The sequence below is a fragment of the Schistocerca nitens genome, chromosome 7 (genome assembly GCF_023898315.1).
Source record: "Schistocerca nitens isolate TAMUIC-IGC-003100 chromosome 7, iqSchNite1.1, whole genome shotgun sequence".
Lineage (NCBI taxonomy): Eukaryota > Metazoa > Arthropoda > Insecta > Orthoptera > Acrididae > Schistocerca > Schistocerca nitens.
In genome coordinates this window covers 616,891,605-616,915,915 of record NC_064620.1, presented here as the reverse complement: position 1 = coordinate 616,915,915, position 24,311 = coordinate 616,891,605, and the positions used below count along the sequence as shown (strand labels likewise).

The following is a 24,311-nucleotide window of genomic DNA, read 5'->3' as shown; positions in this document are numbered from 1 at the left end:
ATTCTTAATGAAATTGGACTACCGGTATGTCATGTGTCACTACACACCAAACGTTCACTTTTTTGCGTGAATCAGTTTTCCCTCTTTATGCTGATTTGTTCTGCTCTAACGTGAACGATAATATTAAAGGTGTGACATTAAGCACTTAGGAGGCTAGCGACCATTCCAGTAAATGTGAGTAGATCTGTAGTTAAGCTGGGTAGATCGTTTAAAAAGTCATAGAGCAAGTGAAGAATTATATTACTGATGACAAAGTATGCACTACACGCTTAGTATGCACTACACGTTTCAGAATTATTTCCATCTTCAGAAATACAACTGTAAAGGAAACAAAAATGGCTCTGAGCACTATGGGACTTAACTGCAGTGGTCATCAATCCCCTAGAACTTAGAACTACTTAAAACTAACGAACCTAAGGACATCACACACATCCATGCCCGAGGCAGGATTCGCACCTGCGACCGTAGCGGTCGCGCGGATCCAGACTGTAGCGCCTAGAACCGCTCGGCCACTCTGGCCGGCGTAAAGGTAACACAAGGAGAAGAGCGTTCATTACCAGTTGTACACGTAACATGAGATGACAGACAGAAATAATTCCAAAACCCGTCGTACATACTTTCTCATCAATAAAATCATTCTTCACCTACAGTATTACTTTTTATGCAGTGAAGGAAAATCATGGCATACTGGTCCTGATATGCTTTCCTTGTGATTTTTATTTTTATTTTATTTTTATCAGTAGTAGTAGTGGTTTTATTCATCATTAGATCACTTTTACAGCATATTACAATCGGAGAACAAGAAATAAAGCGTAATTCATATAAAGTATATAGGGATTTGCATACTTACAGGTCTAGCTTGCAAGGCTATTGGCCAGATTATAGAAGTAATTGCCTCAAGAAATTTAGGGAAACCACGGAGAACCTAAATCAGGGTGATCCGTACAGTTCAAGAATGGTTCAAATGGCGCTGAGCACTATGGGACTTAACATCTGAGGTCATCAGTCCCTTAGAACTTAGAACTACTTAAACCTAACTAACCTAAGGACATCACACACACCCGATCCGTACAGTTCCTAGCTGCCTAGGACGCTCGATGAAGTCCCAGTACACTAGACATGGCGCTGTAGAACTGTCACAGAATGAAATAGAACTCTGTTAATCCAATTTTTATGAAAAAAAATCTGTTCTAAATTTTGTTCTATCAACGTGTAACAAAGTATTTTGTGCTGTGTTAAAATGAATGAGTAAAACAAATTTAAATTGTCAACTTCTAATGTGTTAGTGTTAGGGACCATAAGTCGTTCCAAACAATGAGCCATTCTAGTCTTTTCAATTACAATACATAGTACTTCTTTATGTTCAACAACTTTAGTACCCAATTATCTGAAGTAACATTTTTAGCCAGTCTTAGTAACTTTAGACATGTTAGATGCACTTGAAGTAATGGAATATATATAAAAATAAGGAAAGATTGCAGAAAGGATACATGTAACCGACTGTCCTTCATTTAGCTGCTAAAGAATCAAATCACAAGGAGGAACGTACTCACAGAAATCATGTTAATCGGTGCAACATGGTCCGGCGTACCATGACTTACGTTAACAATTGCTGCAAATGTTAGGTATGTGGCTTGGCAGCTTTCTCTCAGTGAACACAACGTTCTCTTGAGCCACTGTGCAATGTATTTTATTCCGAGAGGGAAGATTGGGTACTGACATCACACCATTAACAAACTTCGAACGCTATTTATAAAATGGTTGCTGTGAAAAAGGTGCATCAGTGCTAATTGACCTTGAATCGATGATGAATTTTAGTAGATTCTGCACCTTCCTATGCAGAAACCTAATATGTAGCAGAAAAATGTACGTTCATGACACTAGTTGCTACGTCGACGACAGTCCTTGTGTGTTGACAAGATATTCGCACCTGTTGGATCTCGATGCTCTGTTATTGCAAACATCTCTGATCAAAATACATACTAAATTATGTATTAACAATATTGTGTAGTAGCAATAAAAGCAGAGCGAGAATATCAGGCTTTTTCCTTCGTAGAGTAGTTCACAAATTATCTGTCCGTATATCTTACCTAAATCCCTTATAATTTTGAAGAGTAATTTCAACTAACGCACTGTGCATCGTGTCAATGAGCTCCATTAAAGTGCATATAAATGCCCGCCACTAGGTTGCAGCAGATCTTAAAATAAATTCAAATTCTGCAGACTCAGGCCTTCAAAAACTTGGTATACGTCCTAATCAAGCTAAGTACGCTAATATAACTCACAGGGGCCTACTACTGTTTTGTGCGTATTATAACCGAAGTTTCAAATGACAGAATAAAATATGAAGAAATGTGCAATTCATTGTACTGGGAACATAATGCTTTGGCTGTCGCCACATTACGTGCCAGTACGTTTATTTACTCTCTAACGGAACGAATGTTTGTTTGTGACATGCTGTCCGATAGTCTGCCGTACGTCCACCTGCATCTTTGACTTGCCTACAACATTCTTTCAATGATTCTTGCACTGCCCCAGTGAGCTCACTGTTCCGACCTTTTCATCAGTCAGAGATGAAATTACTCCCGATTAAATCAGCGTTGATGAGTCAACCCTCAGTCTCCTTAACAAGGAGACTAATAGTATGTGACAAGAATTTCACGAAATTCGTTTACGGATTTTTTTTGTATTACATCTCTTTATCCTAGCTCCACTTATTCGTTTCGATGGTGCTTTCTCAACCAACTTACGACCTTTATATCCCCATGGAAAAAGTGAGAGGAAAAAAGGCGCAAGGAAGCGCAAATCAGCCACTCACTTAGCCATTCCTGTTTTAAAACAAGCGTCAGGATTACCCAACTCAGCAACGTAAATATTACGAACACGCAAGGAGCACGTGATATTCTTCACGTGTTCGGAGCGTGCGCATGGAGTGTAGTTCTATGGTCTGTCCGCTGTCGATCGCTGTTTGGAAATGTGAAATTACGTATGATACTACTAGTGTCAATGGAAACCACCAGTTGAAAATTATTCTTTGGTATGAGCCCATATAGAAAAATAAATATTATATAAGCTTTCAGAATAAATATTTCGTAAAAAATTGCATCAAATGTAATTAGTTGCGTTAGAAGTCATTGATTTGATATCAAACGCCTAGAACAGTTGAGAAACGAATTCCGAAAATAAGACGACGACAACAACAACAACAAAAACAACAGTTGGTTGAGAGCGCTGAAATACTGCAACAAATCTGCTTCCTTTGCTGGAGAAAGCTGTCTGATAACTTCTTGCAGGAAATTTCGTTTGTAATCTTTATAGCCTTCACACCTCTAGGAAGCTCCGCCCACAATTTCCTATCCTTCAGTGCGGCGCGAGCAGAACTTGTATAAATGAAGGCGGTTGCTGGTAGCAGCTAGTAAAATTATCTCCACTGGTTTTTGTGTGATAGGAACGTGACCTCTTCAGAAAGGCAGAGTCCGGGTCACGGCGTATCAAGCAGCTATTTGCAGTCTGCGTGATAGTGCGTCGAACTTTTTGTAGCCGGCGAAGAAAACTTTCTTATTCCTTCACTCAGGACTCATTATGGTATGCGGTATTGGCGATATTACATCTACACGAAAGAGTGCTGCGTCTGCATTAGAAAACTGTTTCCGTCCTTGGCAATGACAGCTTCGTTCAATTGTTTTGTGTTTAAGGTTGACGATGGTTTCTCCGACACGATGGGTGACCCGGTAACTTCGAAATGCATGATAGTTGTATCCAACCGGTTACCCTTTGTTCTGAAGAGGAACGAGAAAACCGGTGCATTGGAACGAAAAGCAAGGTATTGTAATTCTTTTTAATGAAATGGGCACGGCAGGTGATATTTGTTAGTGTTAAAATTAACTTACTTTGGCTTTTAAATTGCAATAGTGCAGGAGGTTTGGTTACTGCAGTAGCGCCAGTAGTGGTCCAGGGTCATGGTTTGTGGGTTGGATGGCCAGGTATTCATTTAGAAGATCCAGATGAGCCTATACCAGAATCCAATCCAAATGATAAAACTCCAACTGCCGGCCTGTTGTCCAAAAAGGTAAGTTATTTGGAGGTATTGTTCTTTGACTCGTTCGTTTTGTATGAAAGTAAACTCTTTTAAAATTGATCAATACCACTTTCAGGTAGTTCCTGTGTGTGTTGAACCAGGCAAGTTTGACTCATATTATAATGGTTGCTGTAATGGGACTTTCTGGCCTCTTTTTCACTCGATGCCAGACAGGGCTGTGTTCCTTGCTGAACATTGGAAGGTAATGCGAAAGTAATATTTTATTTTTGTTGTGTCACAGTGATGACAGTTTCATTCTGATATGGTGGACTGCTTTATTTATTTATTTACTTTCATCAGTTGGATCATCTCCAATAACTGTAAATGTAATGGTATTGTGATAATTCTACTGTGTTATTGCCATTGACTTTCTTACTGTTGTATTTACATCTGTTCTAAGAGTTTATGTATCTGGTTTCCAGACTGATATTGTGTAAAGACCATTTGCCTTAACACTTACGCATCTGCATTTGTTTACAGAATTATTACAGTGTGAATGAACTATTTGCTGAGAAAACAATAAAAGGTTTAAAAAGTTTACTAGAGGAACAGCCAAATGCAACACCTCTTGTTTGGATACATGATTATCATCTTATGTTAGCAGCAAATTGGGTCAGGCAGGTAATGTTGCTGAGGATCTCACACTTATTACATTTAAGTATTACTTTACATACATATAATTTGTGTTACATCTGGCATAGAAGAGGTGTATTTTGTCATATGTATGTAACTGCCTGTAAGTATCTATTAAATGTTTGTAACTTTTACCCGACCTCTGTAGTATGAGAACATCAATATACTTATTATGCTTTGTATATTTAGGTTACTGTAGGAGTACTGTGATTGTATTCATCTACTTTGGCAAATGGTTTCCACATATTAAGGAGATATAATTCTTTACTGATGCAGAACGTATGTACTTTACTCAAGCCACATCTGCAGTAGACTTCTTTCATTGTATAGCTCTTTCCATTTAATAGCACCCCTACTGTTCAATTCTACACCTTACACTTCATGCTCTCTAAGCACTCGACATAAGATCATGTATGGCTATTACTGCATTTATGTAATTTTAATGTTTCACTACTTTATGTAGCCATAACAATAGGTTACATGAATTAAGAATAGGTTTTTAGTCTTTACTTGATACTTAAGTCTTTTTTTTAAAGCTATGTAGGGACAAGAAAGTCACTATTAATGTACGCTTCATTGAAAAGGCTTAAAATAGAAATATCAGTTTTCCAGATTGAATTGAGACTCTTTACTGCATGTTAGTCAAATATTTTTGCATTATTGCTCAATATCCAAGCCCTGCATCTTACAAAAATACTTTTGTCTAATGCAAGAAAATGCTTTGGAGTTTGGAAGCTCTGAATGCTTATAGTAGTTTCATCTGCTTATGCAACAGAAGATTGCTTTGTTGCTGGGGATTTTTAATGCTGCAGAATTAAAGCGTAATTTAAATGCAAATGGAAAAATATTTTATTTCAATGGCAGATACCAAAGTAGTACTTTCCATGCCAAAAATAAAATTGTAAGTCGACTGCAATTACCAGAAACAGCTAATTGTGTGTGTTCAAAAACTGAATTTGATTTGTGTATCAGACTTTGAGGGCCTTTGTCATCTGTAGATGAAACACATGTATAAGAGTAAGATGAAGAAAGGTAACAAGAACACAAGTGCATAAGTAAATCGGGCAATTCAAGTGTTAGGGCACTGACATCAAAAACAGGAAATTAACAGAAAACAAGGGAAGTATGTAATAGTTGAAATATATTTTAAATGAACTACCTAGTGTATTAAAAAAATAAACTTTCACTGTTCATTTTTTTTAATCCCCCCCGAAGGATATAAAAATTTTCACTCAAAGGCTGTATTTAGGACTAAACAAATGATAAGGACCTTGTTTGTTATTACTCTATGAATAGACTTCTGTTTGCCTTACTGTTCCTTTCAGGAAAATATGTTATACTCTCTTACAATATTTACTGTGTGAAAATAAAAGTGCAGAAATAAGCTCTTACTTCACTATTGACAGAAAAAAAATCGATTAATAATTATAGGCAGTACTTGATTATGAACTATTGGTGGAGGTATATTTACACTCTTTCCTTCAAAAACAGCAACATTGACAAGTACAGTACTAGAAGTAGAAATGACTGAACGTATGTATCACTCAGCCTTACAGTATCACAAGAAAGGAGTGAGGTATTCAGCCACTAAGATCATAGACTGCTGTTAATGCGATAGTATTACCTAAATTATCTGGCAGTGCTGAACAGAACATGACAATGATTTTAGAAAAAGCAGAAGATTGGCGGTATGTTTCTAATAATAATGATAGGGAGACGAAGACGGTACCGTGAAAGTTTCTTCACAGTGCAAACTTTGTAGTAAAGTGGATAATATACATGTGTACTCGCAGCCTATATTGTGGTGTGTTGCTCATTTAAGAGGCTGTTTCCATTTGATGCTTTCTTTTTTACTAAAAGTAAATAGAACACTATAGTGTTTCACAAAAACAATATAAATTAAACATGTAATTAACTCTCATTTTTGTGGTACTTTTTGGGTGTATTGAAGTTTCGCACACAGCCACTGCGCTTTGACCAGTGACGTCGCCAATGTCAGTGTCACCTTGCTGGTTGATGGTGTCAGTATTCAGAGCTGAATGGGTGTTTGTGCACAAAAGGAGCAGCAGGCAGACATTGAGTTATTAACAAGTGTGTACTCCATGATGGGTACTTAAAGCACTGCTGCTAAAAGAATACAAGTTGAGAGCAATTAAATGTGGCACTTTAAGTAATTAAATTTTGCTCTATTAAGTGCGATCTAGATTTAGGTTTGATGTAATTTCCCAAAATCAGCTAAGGCCAATGGTTCCTATGGAGAAAGCGGGGGGAGGGAGGAAGATACTGCTGACTTCCTTCCCAATTCTTTTTCCTATCAGAACTCGAACTCGTGTGTTATGACCTCTTTATCGATAGGAGATTGTATGCAAATCTCCTCCTTCAAAGAGGAGTGCTAGGTTTCTATACATGTACTCTGAAGCTACACTTACAGCACCTTAAAAAGTTTTTTCATTCGCTCATTAGCTTATAAATATTTAAACTGTTGATCGGTATATGGCTGGTGTATATTTTATATCACTTGTAGTGCAAAAGTATTTAAATAAAAATGAACTGCAGTAACAACACAATTATTCCTGAAACATATAATGTATTCGCTTTAATATCTGTGCTTTGGGCATGTCCTGACTTGTTATAATACCCACATTTGGATGAAATATCTTGTTTGGACAAAACTTTGTGTAGGGTCTGTAGTTTCCATTTCTGTTAAACAGCGGTCTTCACTGTAGGTGTTTTCACATTTCTTGTTGCTGATGACCAGTGAAACAGTAGGGCATCGAGTGGCAGCTTTTTCAGGCCAGAAGTTGTTAGCAGAGTGCCAGGTGTCAGAGTAAATGATCAAACATATCATAGTGTGTATTGTTCTAATACAAAAGGTGCAACATCCTTGATGAAATACAACAGCCAGCCTGTGAAGTCTGGCTGAAATTCATCCTGTATAAAGCTTTGTTTTTCTTAACTGCCAGGTTGGGAATGACTGTCTTTTGTATTTATGGTAGTGGTTGATTTACCACTCGAGACTAAAATAAATACAACTGACCAACTTGTGTGGCCCCACTACTGCTCAACTGCATTCTTATGAACAGAATACTCCTGTTTACCAGAACAGGTTGTTATTGACATTTTGGATTACTTGCTTTCTTTTGTTTGCCCGGTATATACTGGAATGGTTATTCCTGCAGATAACATCATCTTGCTTTCCATTGCATAACATTATTCTGTTTTTCATTTGTGTCTTGAAACATCACCCAAGTTGCGGTAATTCATCAAAACAATGGAGCTCATACATGGACATAAAGCATATTTTAGAAAAATTCTTCAGGGTGATGACACCTTGAAAAAAACTTCCAGCAGTAGCAGGCAAAACATTGTTTGTTTTATCACCACCATTAGCGGGGGATTATTCCAGCAAACTGGGAAGGGTATTTTTGGTTTGCCTTCATATGTCTAATGTGCCTAAAGCACTTATTAATTAATTAAATCACTGTAATAGATAGAATTAATCAGTGCTGCTAATTCTGCAGAGAGAGAGAGAGAGAGAGAGAGAGAGAGAGAGAGAGACAGAGAGAGTGTGTGTGTGTGTGTGTGTGTGTGTGTGTGTGTGTGTGTGTGTGTGTGTTAGGAGGGAAAAGGAAGCCACGGCTCCCCCTTTCCCCCTTCTATAGGCTATACTATATCTGACATCCAAGAAGCATATATGTAACTTTGATACAAACTGCTGCCAGCTGCCAGTATAGTGACTAAGTCAGGATCTGTCTAGTACAGATATTAGAGTTGTGCAGAATATTTACTTTCCTGAATCAAAGTATTCCAAAAACTGTAGGTGTGACTATTTTTCCCAGAATATTTTGGAATGTTCAGTTTCCTGCCTAATGTGCACATCTAAGTGTAAGAATCCCCACACCCCCTCATCCCGGTTAAGTTGTTGGCTGTCAGCCAGTAGTAATCCCAAAAGAATGTGTAGTTTCACAGCAGTAATAATGAATAAAAAGTTCTAAGGTTTCCAGCTGTAGCAAGTGATTAAAATTTCATGAGCTTTTGTCAAGTGGTATGACTGACAGCGGGCTGCTGGTACACCCTTATATACACTAACTGCCGGCCATGGTGTCGCTGGTTCACATGACATTGCCATAAATGGGATTGACTTGCATTCAGTGTGCCTGCCTCAGTCATGCAATTGCTGGATCCCATCCCACACTAAGCAGCAGGCTGCGGTATCTATTAAGGGTGCTCTCATTGATTTTTATTTCAATGACTTCTTTAATTACGTAGTCCCAGAAGCTGTTAGAGTGAACCTTGCATCTGCAGCTATCAGAGACGCTCATAGCCTTGGACTGGAATTGGGTTGACACAGCTATGGTTTCCCAAGAATCATCATCACAGAAACTAACTACAAAGAAGCAGAAAGGGAAGTTCAGCTGCTTTCTGAACAACAACAACAACACAGTGCAACATGGTGACAGACATAGGCACAAGTGTAATGTCGCCACTCAAGAAAAGACCCAACTTGGCACCGGACTACGGTACATTCCTGTCTGTGAAATTGACGCAGGTGTAATGTCAGCACTTAATAAAAGACCTAACTTGGCACCAGACCGCAGAACGTTCCTATCTGTGAAACAGCACCTGAAATATGCCGTGAAATGAACAGTATTCTCACAAAAGCAAAGCTACCAGCACCCACCATAGCCAAGGCTGAGCACTGCCCAAGCACTCTATGATGAAAGGCAATATGGTTAAGAATGTTATTCCTCAGACACATAGAGCACCAATTGATTATACTTTACTTAAGATCCCTAAAGTTGTTATGCCATTCTGCCTCATTCTATCCCCCATTGGTTCACTGTCTGATGAAATGCTTGGCCAGTGGGACACTGTGACCATCATGTTAAAAACTCAGCTGATTTAATCAGCTGAATTAAGTTTTCAAATTAGTGAGGATAAAATTATTGTCAGTTTTGATGTGAAAGACTCTTTGGACCTAATACCTTAGTTGTTTGTAAGTGACGTCTCTAAGTTGGATACACTCTTAAATCTTCTTATTTTGTGTTCACTGGCCAGTATTATGATCAGATGGATAGTGTTGTGGTAGGAAACCTGTTAGCTCCAGCTGTTGCAAACCTCTTTATGGAGAATTTAGAAGATATTGCCGTAGACACTGAACAATTAAAGCGTAGTTGTTTCTTTTGATACATTTACAGCACATTCATCACTTGAGCTTGAAAGGTTCTTTGAACATCTTAATAGCATTAACAATAATATCAAGTTTGCCATGGAGGTAGAAAAAGACTGTGGATTGTCCATCATCAACATACTCATTTGCGGTAAACAGAATGGCTACCTAGGGCACAGCATATATAGAAATCTTAATCACACTGATCTGCACTTGCACGACATCAGCTATCATCACCCAGCACAGAAGTGCACTGTGTCCTAAGCGTTGATGGAGCATGCGAGAATATCAGATGCTGATAACCTGCCCCATGAGGTGAGCCACTGATGTGGGGTCTTCAGGAACTATGGCTACAACATTCATCAAATAAATTAAGTGATTTCAAGCAAGAATCTCAAAAAGATTGCTGACAAGGAGTAGAAAAAGAAACTTGTTTTTGCTGCATGTGGCTCTGTGTCGGGCAAGATAAGACACAAGATCAAATAGATCTTCAGCCTTCTGATACAAATCGGGCAGTTACTGAGACCAGTTAAAGATGCGCCAGTTCTCTGAAATTCTGGGGTATACAAGATATGTTGTGAATGTGATCAGTTTCACTTCGGACCAACAGTACACACTATAGAACAAAGCAGGAAGAAATATGAGAGGTTTTATCGCCTATGCTATCATCGAGGAATCTGTTTTAGCTTAGCATGCTTTAGGAAACTGTCACCAGATCAAATTTGATGAAACCTCTGTCGTGGCTCACATGAATGACTTCTGGTATTGTGTAATTAAGGAAGCCATTGGAAATAAAAATCACCGATAACACCTTTAGTAGAGACGGCAGCCTGCAACTGACCTTGGCGTGGGATCCAGTGGTTGAACTGGGCGCATCAAAGACCGAGTCAATGTATGCCCATATATGGCGATGCCGCAAGCACCAGTGACATCACATCTGGCAACTTTAGTATGTAAGGAATGTACCAGCAGTCCACTGGCAGTCATACCACTTGACGATGGCCAAGGAGTGCTTGGCTGAAAGCTTGTGGGATTTTAATCACTTGAAGCAGCTGGAAATCTGAGTACTTTTTATTCAGTTGTAATTTTTTTCCATTGTTCTCCTGGCAGTGTGTGTTATGGATGTGTTTAGGCTTTTTATCAGCAAAAGTAATTGGCAAACATTACTGTTTTTGAAGGTCCTCCAAACTTTCAAGAAATAATTTACTTAGATCAAGAACAGGGGCAGGACACGTTTAATGTTGGGCAGGACACATTTAATGTTTCTCCTTCTGAATTTAATATTATTCTTGTCATACCATTCACCTCTGTTTTCTGCTATTAAGATATGTCTCCATCCATGCAAGGAGAAGACCTTTAACACTATATTATTTTATTTTTCGAGCCATCATTTTATGTTCTACACGATGAGAAGTATTTGGCAAGATCACAGAAAATGCCAGCTGGGTGATTTGTATTGTTTAGTTCTAATATAATTGTGTTTGCAAGATCCTACACTGTCTTCTCAGTAAAGAAGTATTTAAGGAAATCAGACTGAGTTGTCGTAAAGAAGTTATTCTCAAAAAGACGGGTTCAGTATTTTATTGTAAGCTAACTTCTCAAAAAGTGTCATAATGTGTGTAGGAAACATGTCTGTCTATAATTAAGAGATTAGTCTCTTACATGCACTTCTTCTTATTCTTGTTGCTACTGTATACTTCAGACTTACAAAGGTAACTCAGTGATGGCGCAACCAAGTCAGCACAAGACTTTAGTCCTTTGAGACTCTGTCATAGCCAGTAGCGCTACTACCTTCCAGTAACTTCTCTCGAAAGGCACCCATACACGTAACTGCTTGCTTGACAAATACACATGCACAAGCGTGCTTTCCCGAGCGTGCTTGAGTGTGTATATGCATGTGCTCAATTGAGCATGTGTACCAAGAATAGAGAGGCATGCGCAGGCATTCGTCAGTTTGATTTGATTTGATGTACTTTTTATTTGGTACTGTTAAATTACATTCTGTACAAATTTTTAACTGTAATGTAGGACAAGTCAGAGAATATACTATTACGTGGAGAAAAAGAGAAGAAAAGCAGCAATACAGTGAGACAGATACTGCAAATAGTTAGTATGGGACTAACATTTTTGTTTTTTAAACACTTAACTTTACATATTGTGTTTCCAATGCTTCTACAAGCACACTTGAGTTGTGTGGTGGCATGAGGAATTTGAGCATGCTTGTGCAAGTGTGCCTGTGGAGCATACAGTTATGTGTGTGGCCATCATAACAGATCAGCTGGCAAAAGTAATGCTGCTGGTGGAGCATGCATTGCCTTTCTAAATAAGTTTATTAGATCTGCTTTCAATGGACCATTTCAAGTCATGTTTTCAGCTACTGTTAGGAATAAGTCATTGAATTTAGTAGGCAATGATTTTAATTTCATATCATTTTTCTCACTTTTACTGCCATCTGGAAGTTCAATACCATTTAGTTCGCCAATTTTTGGGCATTTTGTACCTAGTAGTACTCCAAAACGTCCTTATTTTGTACTTGAACAATATAATTTTTTGTGCATTATACATGATGTTTGCCCTTTTGATGGCATGCAGAAGAATCTCAGTTTTTCTTGGTTATGACACAGCACTTCAAACTATAAGATAGGATAGGCAAAGGAAAGTTTTGAACCTTGTCTGTTGAGCTCTTCGCGGACCTTGTTTTTACAAGTAGTCCCATACTTTGTACCTCTGCGCACACACTAAATATGTGCTGATTTGTAAATTGAGGTTTTAGGATGGTATGACTATCGGCTTCTGGACAAAACTTGCAGTTCAGTAGGTTGCTGACATGTTTTCTGTCACAGGTTCCCTTTACCGCAGTTGCGCACATTCAGTTCAAACACCTACAAGAAACGGGGTGGTACCAGAAGTAGATATTGCTTATCATACACCAGATAAACACTGCATCTTAAAGGCATTGGCGTTAGCATATTCTCCATATTTTTGAGGTCCTGCTGCCTTATAGAATTATCTTCTAGAACAACATAGTTAAAATGAGGGGAGTTTCTTTTCAGCAAAAGTGACCAGAAGCTTCTTCAAAGGGTAGGGTTGTCACTTCCACTTTTCAACATTATTTGTTGCTGGCGATAAAAATTAATTTGTTTAAGTGTGATTACACAACTATAATCACAATAAAAAACCATAATGTATACATTGTCTACTTACCATTGTTCTTTATTCTGGTACAAAAGTATTGAATTAACCCCATAAACATAAGGCAAGAGACAGGGAATCCCAACAAATTCAGAAGAAAGTAAATAAATACCTTATTAGCTACTCCTACAAATTATCTGATTATAGTATTGAAGATTTCTGCTAGCTGCGTGACCAGTAGCAGTATTTGTTGTTGTAGATGTAGATATTAAGTTAGCAAAGATGAGGGGGACTACAAACACAGAGTGAATGAATGGAAGTATAACAGGAAACCAGTATTTGGCATTAGAAGGTATATTCATTGTTGCTGTTACACATTGAAAGTAGAAAGAAAACTATTTGTAATTTTTCAGAGCTGTTAGTTTGTTTGGTAGGAAGAATATAGAGAGAGGTTTTAGAAGGACTGGGGGGGGGGGGGGAGAGGACATGTCACTCATTCCCCAGGATGAGAGGGGACCCACCTGATATGGGAATGAGGGGAGACAAAGACGTTTCTGTAGGTACGAGCATTTTGCCTCCTGGGTGTAAGTAAGTGCTGAAGAGCCATACTCTCTGTTTGTAGTGGTTTACAGTTTTCTCAAGTGAACTCTCCTTTCGATATGAATGGATAGCAATAAATTCAGAACTGGAATCATAAAATTTTATTTAATTGTCTTAAAGCTTCATTAAATAAAAATGCCAACATGGTATTTGTTTCTGATAATGTTAGTATGTGAATTTTGGATCATTGTAAAATTGAGACAAATGAATGAAGTGTAAACTTATTGGATAATGTGCTGTAGAAATTTGTAAATCTAATGTAGATAGAATCCATAGTAGACTTTGATCAATTTTTTATGGGAGGGAAATCTAAGTTAACACACACGTGACTGTGTAGTAGAGGAATGGTGGGTCATGAATCGTACTTTTGACAACTTGTAAGTTTCAGTGAACTATTGCATTAGAGAATAATGAATTATTTCGCTGTTTCACTGCTTTTAGCTAACTGCCTCATTTAACAATCATTTTTGCATCGTGGAATTTGTTGTTACGTTTATGCCATCCCTTCATGTGTGACACTTGTTACACTTTTGTCAATCTAGATATGTTGATTTCAGATCGCAGAAGAATCAAATTTAAGGTTGAAGCTTGGATTCTTCCTACACATACCATTTCCCCCGTGGGACATTTTTCGACTGTGTCCGTGGTCTGATGAAATTCTGCAAGGTATACTTGGTAAGTATAACAAATTGTTTCTGAGAAATTATATGAGAGACACTGACGCAGAATGATTTGCTTCAACTTTATTGATAATCATACACAACTGTATCACTAATCTCTGCCTGACTCATTTGTGTGTGTTGAGTCCAGTCATATTCTCTTCAATGTAAGAAAACATAGTGTTTTGAAGAAACTGACTATACGTAAGTGATAAAACATGTTATATATTCCTGACATGGTCACTCAGGGGGCAGTGTGCATCGTATGGTCAGTGTAGAAAACTTCACAACCAAGATTGCTAAAAAAGCATTTTATTAGATGACTGATTTTTATTGGGCTATCCTGTCATTGAATTTTTTAAACCTATTATCAATTACTGTTACAAATTGCTTCACACTTCCCACTACCATGAAGGTCACCGCACATCAGCATGTCAGATGTAAAAGATTATCTACAAACATAAACCTAACTCTATTGTACTGACTGTGAGTGGTCTTATTTACCACCAACTGGTGACTGACTTGAGTCATAGGCTTGTTGATGTCTATTGGTGCAGGAACATAACATCTGTATTTTATACTGCTTCAAAAATATTTTTCTTTTCTTTTTGCCCTTGGCTGCACGTTTCTGTTTAGCATAATTTTAATAGCATCATTTATCTTCCTTCCTTCTTGCTTGTGATTCACTCAGGTGAGGTATGTTCTCTAAAAAATTATTTTTCTTCAGTCCATTTAAAGTTCTTGTAGTTTAATTGGTCTCAGTGACTTCTTTTCTGGTAAATATTGTTTTACTATTAAAAATCCCTCCTATAGAGGTCAAACTGTTAAATTCACTTAAATGTTTGGTTGGGGAGGGGGGGGGGCAGAAATAGCAGCTCTAATTATTACAAGACTCTGTTGCTAACATTTAGTATTAAGAAACAGTTGAGACTGTCAGTGATGTCATCTCATTAATGTGTTCGCTCTGTTTGTCATTGTTAAATGTGGATGTATTGTCAACTCACCCAATTTAACTGCTCACGTACTGTGAAGGCAGTTCTTAGCCCATGAGCAGATGATTTGTTGGAAATAAGACGTACCAATTGTTTCACTGACTCATTACTTTGTGGTTAAATAAAACACTAACAAAAGCTGGATATAATTTCTCTTTTTTATCACTGTAAATATAAATACATTCAATTAAAATTAATTTTCATTCTAAAATTTACTATGGTGCTTATATTATGATTGAGGGAGATACTAGCTAATATCTAATATCACATTGCACTCTGGGTAATGCTTTCAGAAATTTTGGGGGACCACTTATGTTGACGTAGAATCCTGTTATAGTTTTGGAGGTTGAAAATAGGTGCTATTATTTTGTCGTTCAATCTGCAGTATAGTGTTGTCAAATGCAAGTGCAGCAGTTTATGTACGTATAGTGAGAGAGAGATTTTTTATTACAACAGTGAGAACAGAGAAACATAAAATTTCCTGCTAAAACTCAAACCTAGAATATTTTACAGGAAATGGATTCGCAGTTGTGAATATGGACAACCATCAGCTGTATAATGGAATGACGACAATGGAAATTTATGCAAAACCAGGACTCTAAACTAGATTTATGCATATCACAAGCGGTTGCCTTACCATTAGGTTATCAAAACATGACTCTTGGCCAGCTCCAAACTTCCATGTGTCTACAGCCACCACTCATACATCCATTATGCATATCCTGTACAGGGGAGACTAATTGGAAGTCACTTTCACTTAGCATCGTACTTCTGAACAACACAGTCACTGCAATATTTTATAGATTATTTTAGATTCTAAATGTAAACTTTAATTACTAACAGCAATAAAAAGTAATGTTTCTCTTTTTATGAATGATGCTGCTTGAAACATTTTTGTGTTGCAGAACTGTATATTGTTTGCAAGTCGGGGGTCACACTGACACTTATTCCAAATGTGGACACTCCGTGTGGCTTTGTTTATTGTGCTGTCTTCTCAGTGCTGGGTATGACACCTCAATAAGGAAAAGTGGCTTTGTTTCTAGTTTCCTTCTGGGGCATTGTCATCTTATCCCCTATCAACGTTTTCATCTTTTTTTCAGACATTTGACGTGTTTCCATGGTATGCTTTTTGCAAATGTATTAATGTAATTTGTAAATGCTCATAAAAAAAAATTTTCATCTGAATATTAATTCATAAGATGATATGATTCTGTTTAATTCCTGCTAGCTAGTTTTGTCACATTTTATGCCACTCATTTTGTTCTTATTGACAGCCATTTTATGAGAAAAATTAATGATAGTTGATAAATTTCAGCAAATCACACATGTAGAAGATTCAGCAGTTACTAGTGCTGACCAAAAAGTCATGAAAAAGTCATGGTTGGGATTGCTTTGAAATAAGAAATTTGTGGTGTGATTGTTGAAAAGTAATCACATTATTAGTGTCTTCTGATGCATTTTTTCTCTATGATTTAATTAAGAGATATGAAGCAGACCTTAAATTTTCTAAAACAAATAACCCCTCTCTTATTTTATGTTTTTGAAGTTTTACTATTTTCAATTATTCAAATGGACAACAAATGAAATAACTAATAAAACTATACGAACCAGTTAGAATTACTGGTGGAATACTTTCCTAATTTAGCATTACTCATTATTTTCCCATAACTATGTTGTCATCAAGGAGTTACATTATTTGTTAAACACGCTTTGAGAAAGATTATATTTTTAGATGTGTGTGGAGATATAATGGGCTGTTATTAATTTACAGAACTGAGAATCAGAGTGGAATAAAGTTTACTATTTCTAGTATCTTGGACAGATTTCTATCCTCTGTTTAGATACAGTTTTGACTCGGCACAAGATTTGTCATTGAAGAACATAATTTTTACTTGTATGGCATTAACATGACACTATAATTTATATTCGAATAATTAACCAAATCAGTGACACATAGTTTCAAACTTTAAACGAAGTAGGTTTCATTTGAGCAGTCAGATGGATGTGAAAACTGACATGGAGGCCAAAGGGTCAAACTGCTGACTTAGATGTGCCTGAGGTACAGTGTGTAACATAATTATTTTATAACATAAAGAATTAAATTTTCTGAAGCAAAGTGCTTTGCTACGATTCATCACTCATCTTCCATAAATTGAAGAAAAACTGGGAGAAATGTAAGTTGAGAAATTATATGTTAATTGTATATACCTTGCCAAAAATGTGGAGCATGACACAGTACAAAGAAAATGTGGAGAAACAATTCCAGACCAAAAGTTGCATACAGATTTATAATGTGTTTGAAATGCAGAAAGTAGATGTGTTAGTTAGGTTCAGCATAAGTAATGTTGCCCTGAATGACAATATAGGAAATGCAGTAATGTTGCTGTTAGTGTGATGTCTATGAACTCCATAGGAAGTCAGTTCCATTTTTCTTGCAAATATATCCTCCATATGGCAGTGGGTCCCAAACATGCTCCTGGAATTAGAGTTGAGAGATGGGATCCTGAGGTTCCCTCTCCCCTCTGTGAACTGAGTTGTTTGCTTTTGAAGGTAATCCTGTATGTGACGAGCACAGGCAAAAAGTGTGGGATTAACTGTGATTCTCATAGGGCTGTAAGACTGAGAGACCCCATTCATAGACAATTTGTGAACATGATTTTAAAGCTCATGGGACCTCAGCCGAATGCAATAATGTAACCTAGCAGACTTCCTGCTGGGGACATAGCAGTGATGATGTAGAACTCCCAAGATCTCAAAGTGGTGTGACAATGCCACCACCTTCCATTAGCTGTATCTTGGGTATGGAAGCTACTGTAGAGCCCACTCTAAGAAACAAAAGCAATGCTATTTGATAACCTTCATGATTGGATTCCCACTGTCCATCTGCAGTAAAGTGCTTGGTAGGCCAATTAGGTTGCTACTGCTCCATGTGCTGTACATGCGTATATCAGCAGGATGTACTGTATGTTGAAGGGTTATTGTTATTTCTCACTACATGGTTTTTTGGGGTAAGATACTTATTTTTTTCAGAAATTGGGAACAATTGTTAGACTGTGTTCTGTGATGCATCTCAAGACTTTCAGGATTCCTTTGTATCCACCTGTACACCATCTATTGCATCTGTATCCTTTTCACCTAGTATTTTTTAATACTCAGTGGTCTCTTTTGTATTTTTGTTGTTTAAATATATCCATTGTTCTTCAACCAATGTACTTTATACCTAGTTACAGACTATCATTTGGCGTCTGCTGTGTTATTGACTGTTGTGCAGTTTACCTAAACCACAATAGCACAATGTTGACTTGATGCTTCTAAGCATTTTCACTGTCACATTACTATTTTTTCACTTATCATTCCACTGTAGCCATGTGATGTGGTGTGAAGGAGAGAAAGTGGCAGATTGTATGCTTCCCCTATTCTCACTGACTGAGGCGGCCAGGTGCTAAGGCTCTGGACTCACATCTGGGAAAACTGTGGTTCAGTTACCTGTCTGGCCATCTGCATTTAAAATTTTCACGGTTACCTTAAATCACTTACAGCAAATGTTAGGACACAGACTGTTACATACCCTGTTCCTCTGTTCAGACAAAGCTTATGCTCCTCTTCTAATGTCCTCATTATCAGTGGAACATGAATCACTAATCTTCTATCTTACTCATAGCTTCACTCTATTCATCAGTCAGTATAAATTCTGCCTGCAATTGCTGAATTGGATGGATTGTGAATCTTAAGCATTTGATAGCCATAGAAAAGGACTTTGAAAGAAGTATTTGATAACCTAGTACAGTTTTAAAATAATAGCTGTTCAATATTTTTCTAGTATTTGAACATTTGTCATGATAGGTTGAATTATAAGTTCCACTTGCACTGAACATATTTATTGAACTTGTAGGTTACTGTCCTAAAAAAGAGAAGTTTTCTTCATGGCCACAAAAAACAGAGTGGCATGCAGCTCACTGCCTTCAGCCTTTCCCACACCAACCGCAAGGCATATCACCCGCAGAGGGTGTGTTCATGACCTGATTGCAGCTTAAAGTATATATTTGACTACATATTTAACTGCATTACATTTCATTTGAGGTTGTAAATCATATTGTCCCAAGAAAATAAAATGAATAAAGAAATATCACAAAATTGGTGTACAGAAAAGTTTTTATGGTGAAAATGCATGGAAAAAAGATGGACTCCTTGAGGCAAATAGTAAAGAATAGTCATTGGTTTTGCCATCAAACTCTACTGTTGTGAAATATTAGTTATAGCTCTATTGTTGACCCTCTCTGTTTTTTTGATGTGATGTATTTGCAAGAAGTATTACACAAACTGTTGCTAAATATACTGTTACAATGTATCTGCAAGTTTATAAAGTAATTTCTGTTTCAATTACATGGACAGTTAAGTGTTGATCAGCTCAAGGGAACAGAGTGCCTGTTGCACTGCTTGAGCTATTTGGATCCTCCCACCTGGTAATGGTTTCCCATAACTCCAGAGATAATGACTTATCCTCCAACACATCCACACAGGCAACACCCTCCCACCCCTCCCCCTGCAGGTCCGGGGGTTAGAATAGGCCCAAGGTCTTCCTGCCTGTCGTAACAGGCGACTAAAAGGAGTCCCTCCCCCTCAAGGGGGTAGTTAGCGCCTGCGTCCGGAGACGGATGGTTCCACAACCTATATTTGCGGTCATTTTGGTTTTTCACTTCTTCTTGTTTCTTCCTTCCTTTGGTTGGTTCCTTACTTTGTGCTTCTCCATCTCACTGTCTTCCTTACTCTTTCCCTTGCCTTCTCCTCCTTGCCTTCTCCTCCTTGCCTTCTCCTCCTTGCCTTCTCCTCCTTGCCTTCTCCTCCTTGCCTTCTCCTCCTTGCCTTCTGCTCCTTGCCTTCTGCTCCTTGCCTTCTTCTCTGGTCTCCGCCTCAGCGTTTCAGACAGTCTGTCCTCTCTCTCCCTCTCTCTCTCTTCTTTTTCCTCTTCTTCCTTCCTCCCTGTGCGCGCTTGACGGCCGACCCACGCATTCGCACGCGTAGCCGGTGACGGGGTAATGCGTAATTCCCCGCCCTGGGTAGACAAGTAAGGCACGCACGTACCCCCTGGTAAAGGCCAGGCCCAGGGAGGGGTGATTGCCTGAGCTGATACCTTCTGACCATGCCGATTGGTCCCTCCGTCTGTTTCTCGGGAGGTGTGACCTGAGGTGTAAACATTCACCTAAGGCGGGAGTGTCCTCTGAGAGGGTCCCCACAAGGAAGGAGCGCGCCATTGGAGACGCTGGCAATCATGGGGGATTCCTCCGCAATGGATTTCTCGTCTTCTTCTCTCTCGACTTCTGCCCATAAACGGAAACTTGACCAGCCACCAGTGACAAAAGTACTACCGCCTGCCCCACAGTTCCCCTTAGTTTCTCGATCTGAGGACGGCAAGGATTTTTCCTCTGTCAACCCTTTTGTTATCCAGAAGGGCGTAGATGCCATAGCTGGATCTTTCAAGTCGTGTACCAGGTTGCGTAATGGTACCTTGTTACTAGAAACTGAGAGCGCCTTTCAGGCACAAAAACTGCTTCAGGCCACACTCCTGTACACATTCCCTGTCCGGGTGGAGGCTCACCGCACTTTGAATTCGTCTCATGGTGTGGTATATACTCGATCACTCGACGGATTGACTGACGAGGAGATTCAGTCTTTCCTCGCTGAGCAGGGCATGACGGCTGTCCATAGGGTCTTGAAAAAGGTCAACAATGACCTTGTACCGACCCGGACACTTTCCTTGACCTTTGATAGTGTTCAGCTGCCGTCGCGTATCAAAGCGGGCTACGAGGTTATTTCTGTCCCGACACCTACGCATTGCTACCAGTGTCAGCGTTTTAATCACACTCGCCAGTCTTGTTCCAGTGCGGCTAAATGTGTCACTTGTGGCAGGGATGCCCATGAGGGTGACTGTCCACCTCCGTCTCCTCGTTGTGTGAACTGTCAGGGTGACCATGCAGCCCGCGACTGTCCCATCTACAAGGAAGAACGCTGTATCCAAGAAATTCGGGTCAAAGAGAAAGTGTCCACCTCGGCTGCTCGCAAGCTATTTGCTAGTAGGAAGCCCACGCTGCTCCCAGCGGGAAAATACAGCACTGTCCTCGCCTCTCCTCGGACTACCAGGGAGGTGGCGACACAGACATGCGATCTGACCTTCAGCACCACGGTCGTCCATTCGGCCAGTGCTAAGATCGCGTGGTCAACGTCTCCTCTTCCTCCCGTCACCCCTCAGACACAAGCACCTTCATCAGCTTCTGCCAAGACGAAGACCCAGAAGTCAGATGCATGGGCCTTCAAGAAGGAACCGTCCCGTGCAGACTTCCTACATACCTCGAACTCCCAGCCGTCGACCAGTACTTCCACTAAACGACCTTCCAAGAAGGCTCATAGGAAGCACAGTTCTCCTTCTCCGCCACGGCGCATTTCTTCTCCTGCGCCACACAGCGATCGCCGCCCCAGGCCGTCATCCGTTTCGCCTGGCCGCACCGCTGGTAGGCGAACATCTGGCCATCCACCGGCGGAGGAAGCTCCTCCTCCCGGCCATCTTAACGAGATGGCCGATGAACCTATAGAACCAATGGACGATGACTGTCCGCCTACTGATAGCGGTGGCAGTGCTCGCTCGAAGCCAGGCCCTCAGCGGCCTTCATTCTCACGATGGCACTTATTCACTGGAATATTTTCAGCATTCGCTCCAACCGAGAGGACTTGAAGTTGCTGCTCCGCTTGCACCGTCCGCTCGTCGTAGCCCTCCAGGAAACGAAGCTATGCCCATGCGATCACATTGCCTTGGCACACTACACCTCTGTGCGTTTTGACCTACCCCCTGTGGTAGGTAATCCGGCTCATGGAGGGGTTATGTTGCTGGTCCGGGATGATATTTACTATGATCCCATCACATTGCACACCGGCCTGCAGGCAGTTGCTGTCGGAATTACTCTCCCCACTTTTACATTTTCCATTTGTACCGTTTACACTCCATCGTTGTCTGCCGTTACCAGGGCAGACATGATGCAAATTATTGCTCAGCTACCTGCACCATTTTTGTTAACTGGAGACTTCAATGCCCACCATCCCCTTTGGGGCTCTCCAGCATCCTGCCCGAGGGGCTCCCTGTTAGCAGACCTTTTCAACCAGCTCAATCTTGTCTGCCTCAATACTGGCGCCCCTACTTTTCTTTCGGACACATCTCACACCTATTCCCATTTAGACTTCTCTATATGTACTACCCAACTTGTGCGCCGGTTTGAGTGGTATGCCCTTTCTGATACATATTCGAGCGACCACTTCCCGTGTGTCATCCATCTCCTGCATCATACCCCCTCTCCGTGCTCAACTAGTTGGAACATCTCCACGCTTTACGTGCTCGTCGACGTGCTTTATGCACCTTTAAACGCCACCCTACAGTGGCGAATTGTATCACTTATAAACGATTACGTGCGCAGTGCCGTCGTATTATTAAAGAAAGCCAGCTGGGCTGCTTTCACAAGCACCTTCAACAGTTTTACTCCTTTTTCTGTTGTCTGGGGTAGCCTGTGCCGGCTATCTGGCGCTAAGGTCCACTCACCAGTTTCTGGCTTGACGGTCGCGAATAATGTCCTTGTGGCCCCTGAGGATGTCTCCAATGCCTTCGGCCGCTTTTTCGCAGAGGTTTCGAGCTCCGCTCATTACCACCCTGCCTTCCTTCCCCGCAAACAAGCAGAGGAGGCTAGGCCACCTAACTTCCACTCCTCGAATCGTGAAAGTTATAATACCCCTTTCACCATGTGGGGACTCGAAAATGCACTTGCCCGGTCACGGTCCTCTCCTCCAGGGCCTGATTCTATTCATATTCAGATGCTGAAGAACCTTTCTCCTGCGGGTGACATGTTCCCGCATGCTGGCGCGAGTCTGTTGTTGTACCGATTCCTAAGCCGGGGAAGGACAAGCACTTGCCTTCCAGTTATCGACCCATCTCGCTTACCAGCTGTGTCTGTAAGTTGATGGAGCGAATGGTTAACTCTCGTTTGGTTTGGCTGCTCGAATCTCGACACCTACTTACCAATGTACAATGTGGATTTCGAAGGCGCCGCTCTGCTGTTGACCATCTGGTTACCTTGTCGACCTTCATTATGAATAACTTCTTGCGGAAGCGCCCGACCGCGGCTGTGTTCTTTGATTTGAAGAAGGCTTACGACACCTGTTGGAAGGCGGGCATTCTCCGCACCATGCATGCATGGGGCCTTCGCGGTCGCCTCCCTCTTTTTATTCGTTCCTTTTTAATGGATCGATGGTTTAGGGTACATGTGGGTTCTGTCCTGTCAGACACCTTTCGCCAAGAGAATGGGGTGCCACAGGGCTCAGTTTTGAGCGTCGCTCTCTTCGCCATAGCAATCAATCCAATAATGGATTGCCTCCCAGCTGATGTATCAGGCTCCCTTTTCGTGGACGATTTTACCATCTATTGCAGCGTGCAGCATACATGTTTCCTGGAGCACTGTCTTCAGCATTCTCTTGACCATCTTTACTCCTGGAGTGTCTCCAATGGCTTCCGTTTTTCTGCCGAGAAGACGGTCTGTATTAACTTCTGGCGCTACAAAGAGTTTCTCCCACCGTCCTTACGACTCGGTCCCGTTGCTCTCCCATTCGTGGAGACAACAAAATTTTTAGGTCTTACATTTGACAGGAAACTTAGCTGGTCTCCACATGTGTCTTATTTGGCTGCCCGTTGTACCCGTTCTCTAAATGTCCTCCGTGTTCTCAGTGGTATGTCATGGGGAGTGGATCGAACTGTCCTACTTCGCCTATATCGGTCGATCGTCCGCTCAAAGCTGGATTATGGGAGCTTCGTATACTCCTCTGCACGGCCGTCCATCTTACACCGCCTCAACTCCATACAACATCGGGGTTTACGTCTTGCGATCGGAGCGTTTTATACTAGTCCCGTCGAGAGTCTTCATGCTGAAGCCGGTGAATTGCCACTGACCTACCGGCGCGATATACTGCTTTGTCGGTATGCCTGTCGGCTACTGTCAATGCCCGACCACCCGTCT

At 40.3% G+C, this 24,311-nt stretch overlaps 1 protein-coding gene across 3 annotated transcripts in view; it reads left to right on the top strand.

Moving 5' to 3' along the window:
- The first annotated feature begins 3,018 nt into the window (after positions 1 to 3,018).
- LOC126195450 (uncharacterized) overlaps positions 3,019 to 24,311 on the top strand; it is a 118,214-nt gene continuing 96,921 nt past the window's right edge. Inside the window, exons 1-6 of one of the 3 annotated variants that reach the window (XM_049934079.1) lie at positions 3,019 to 3,037; positions 3,696 to 3,823; positions 3,913 to 4,069; positions 4,155 to 4,280; positions 4,559 to 4,699; positions 14,171 to 14,288. In XM_049934079.1, the coding sequence (XP_049790036.1) occupies positions 3,720 to 3,823; positions 3,913 to 4,069; positions 4,155 to 4,280; positions 4,559 to 4,699; positions 14,171 to 14,288 (646 nt within the window). In that variant the 5' untranslated portion in view covers positions 3,019 to 3,037; positions 3,696 to 3,719. The other 2 variants (XM_049934078.1, XM_049934077.1) reach the window with 2 other exon arrangements.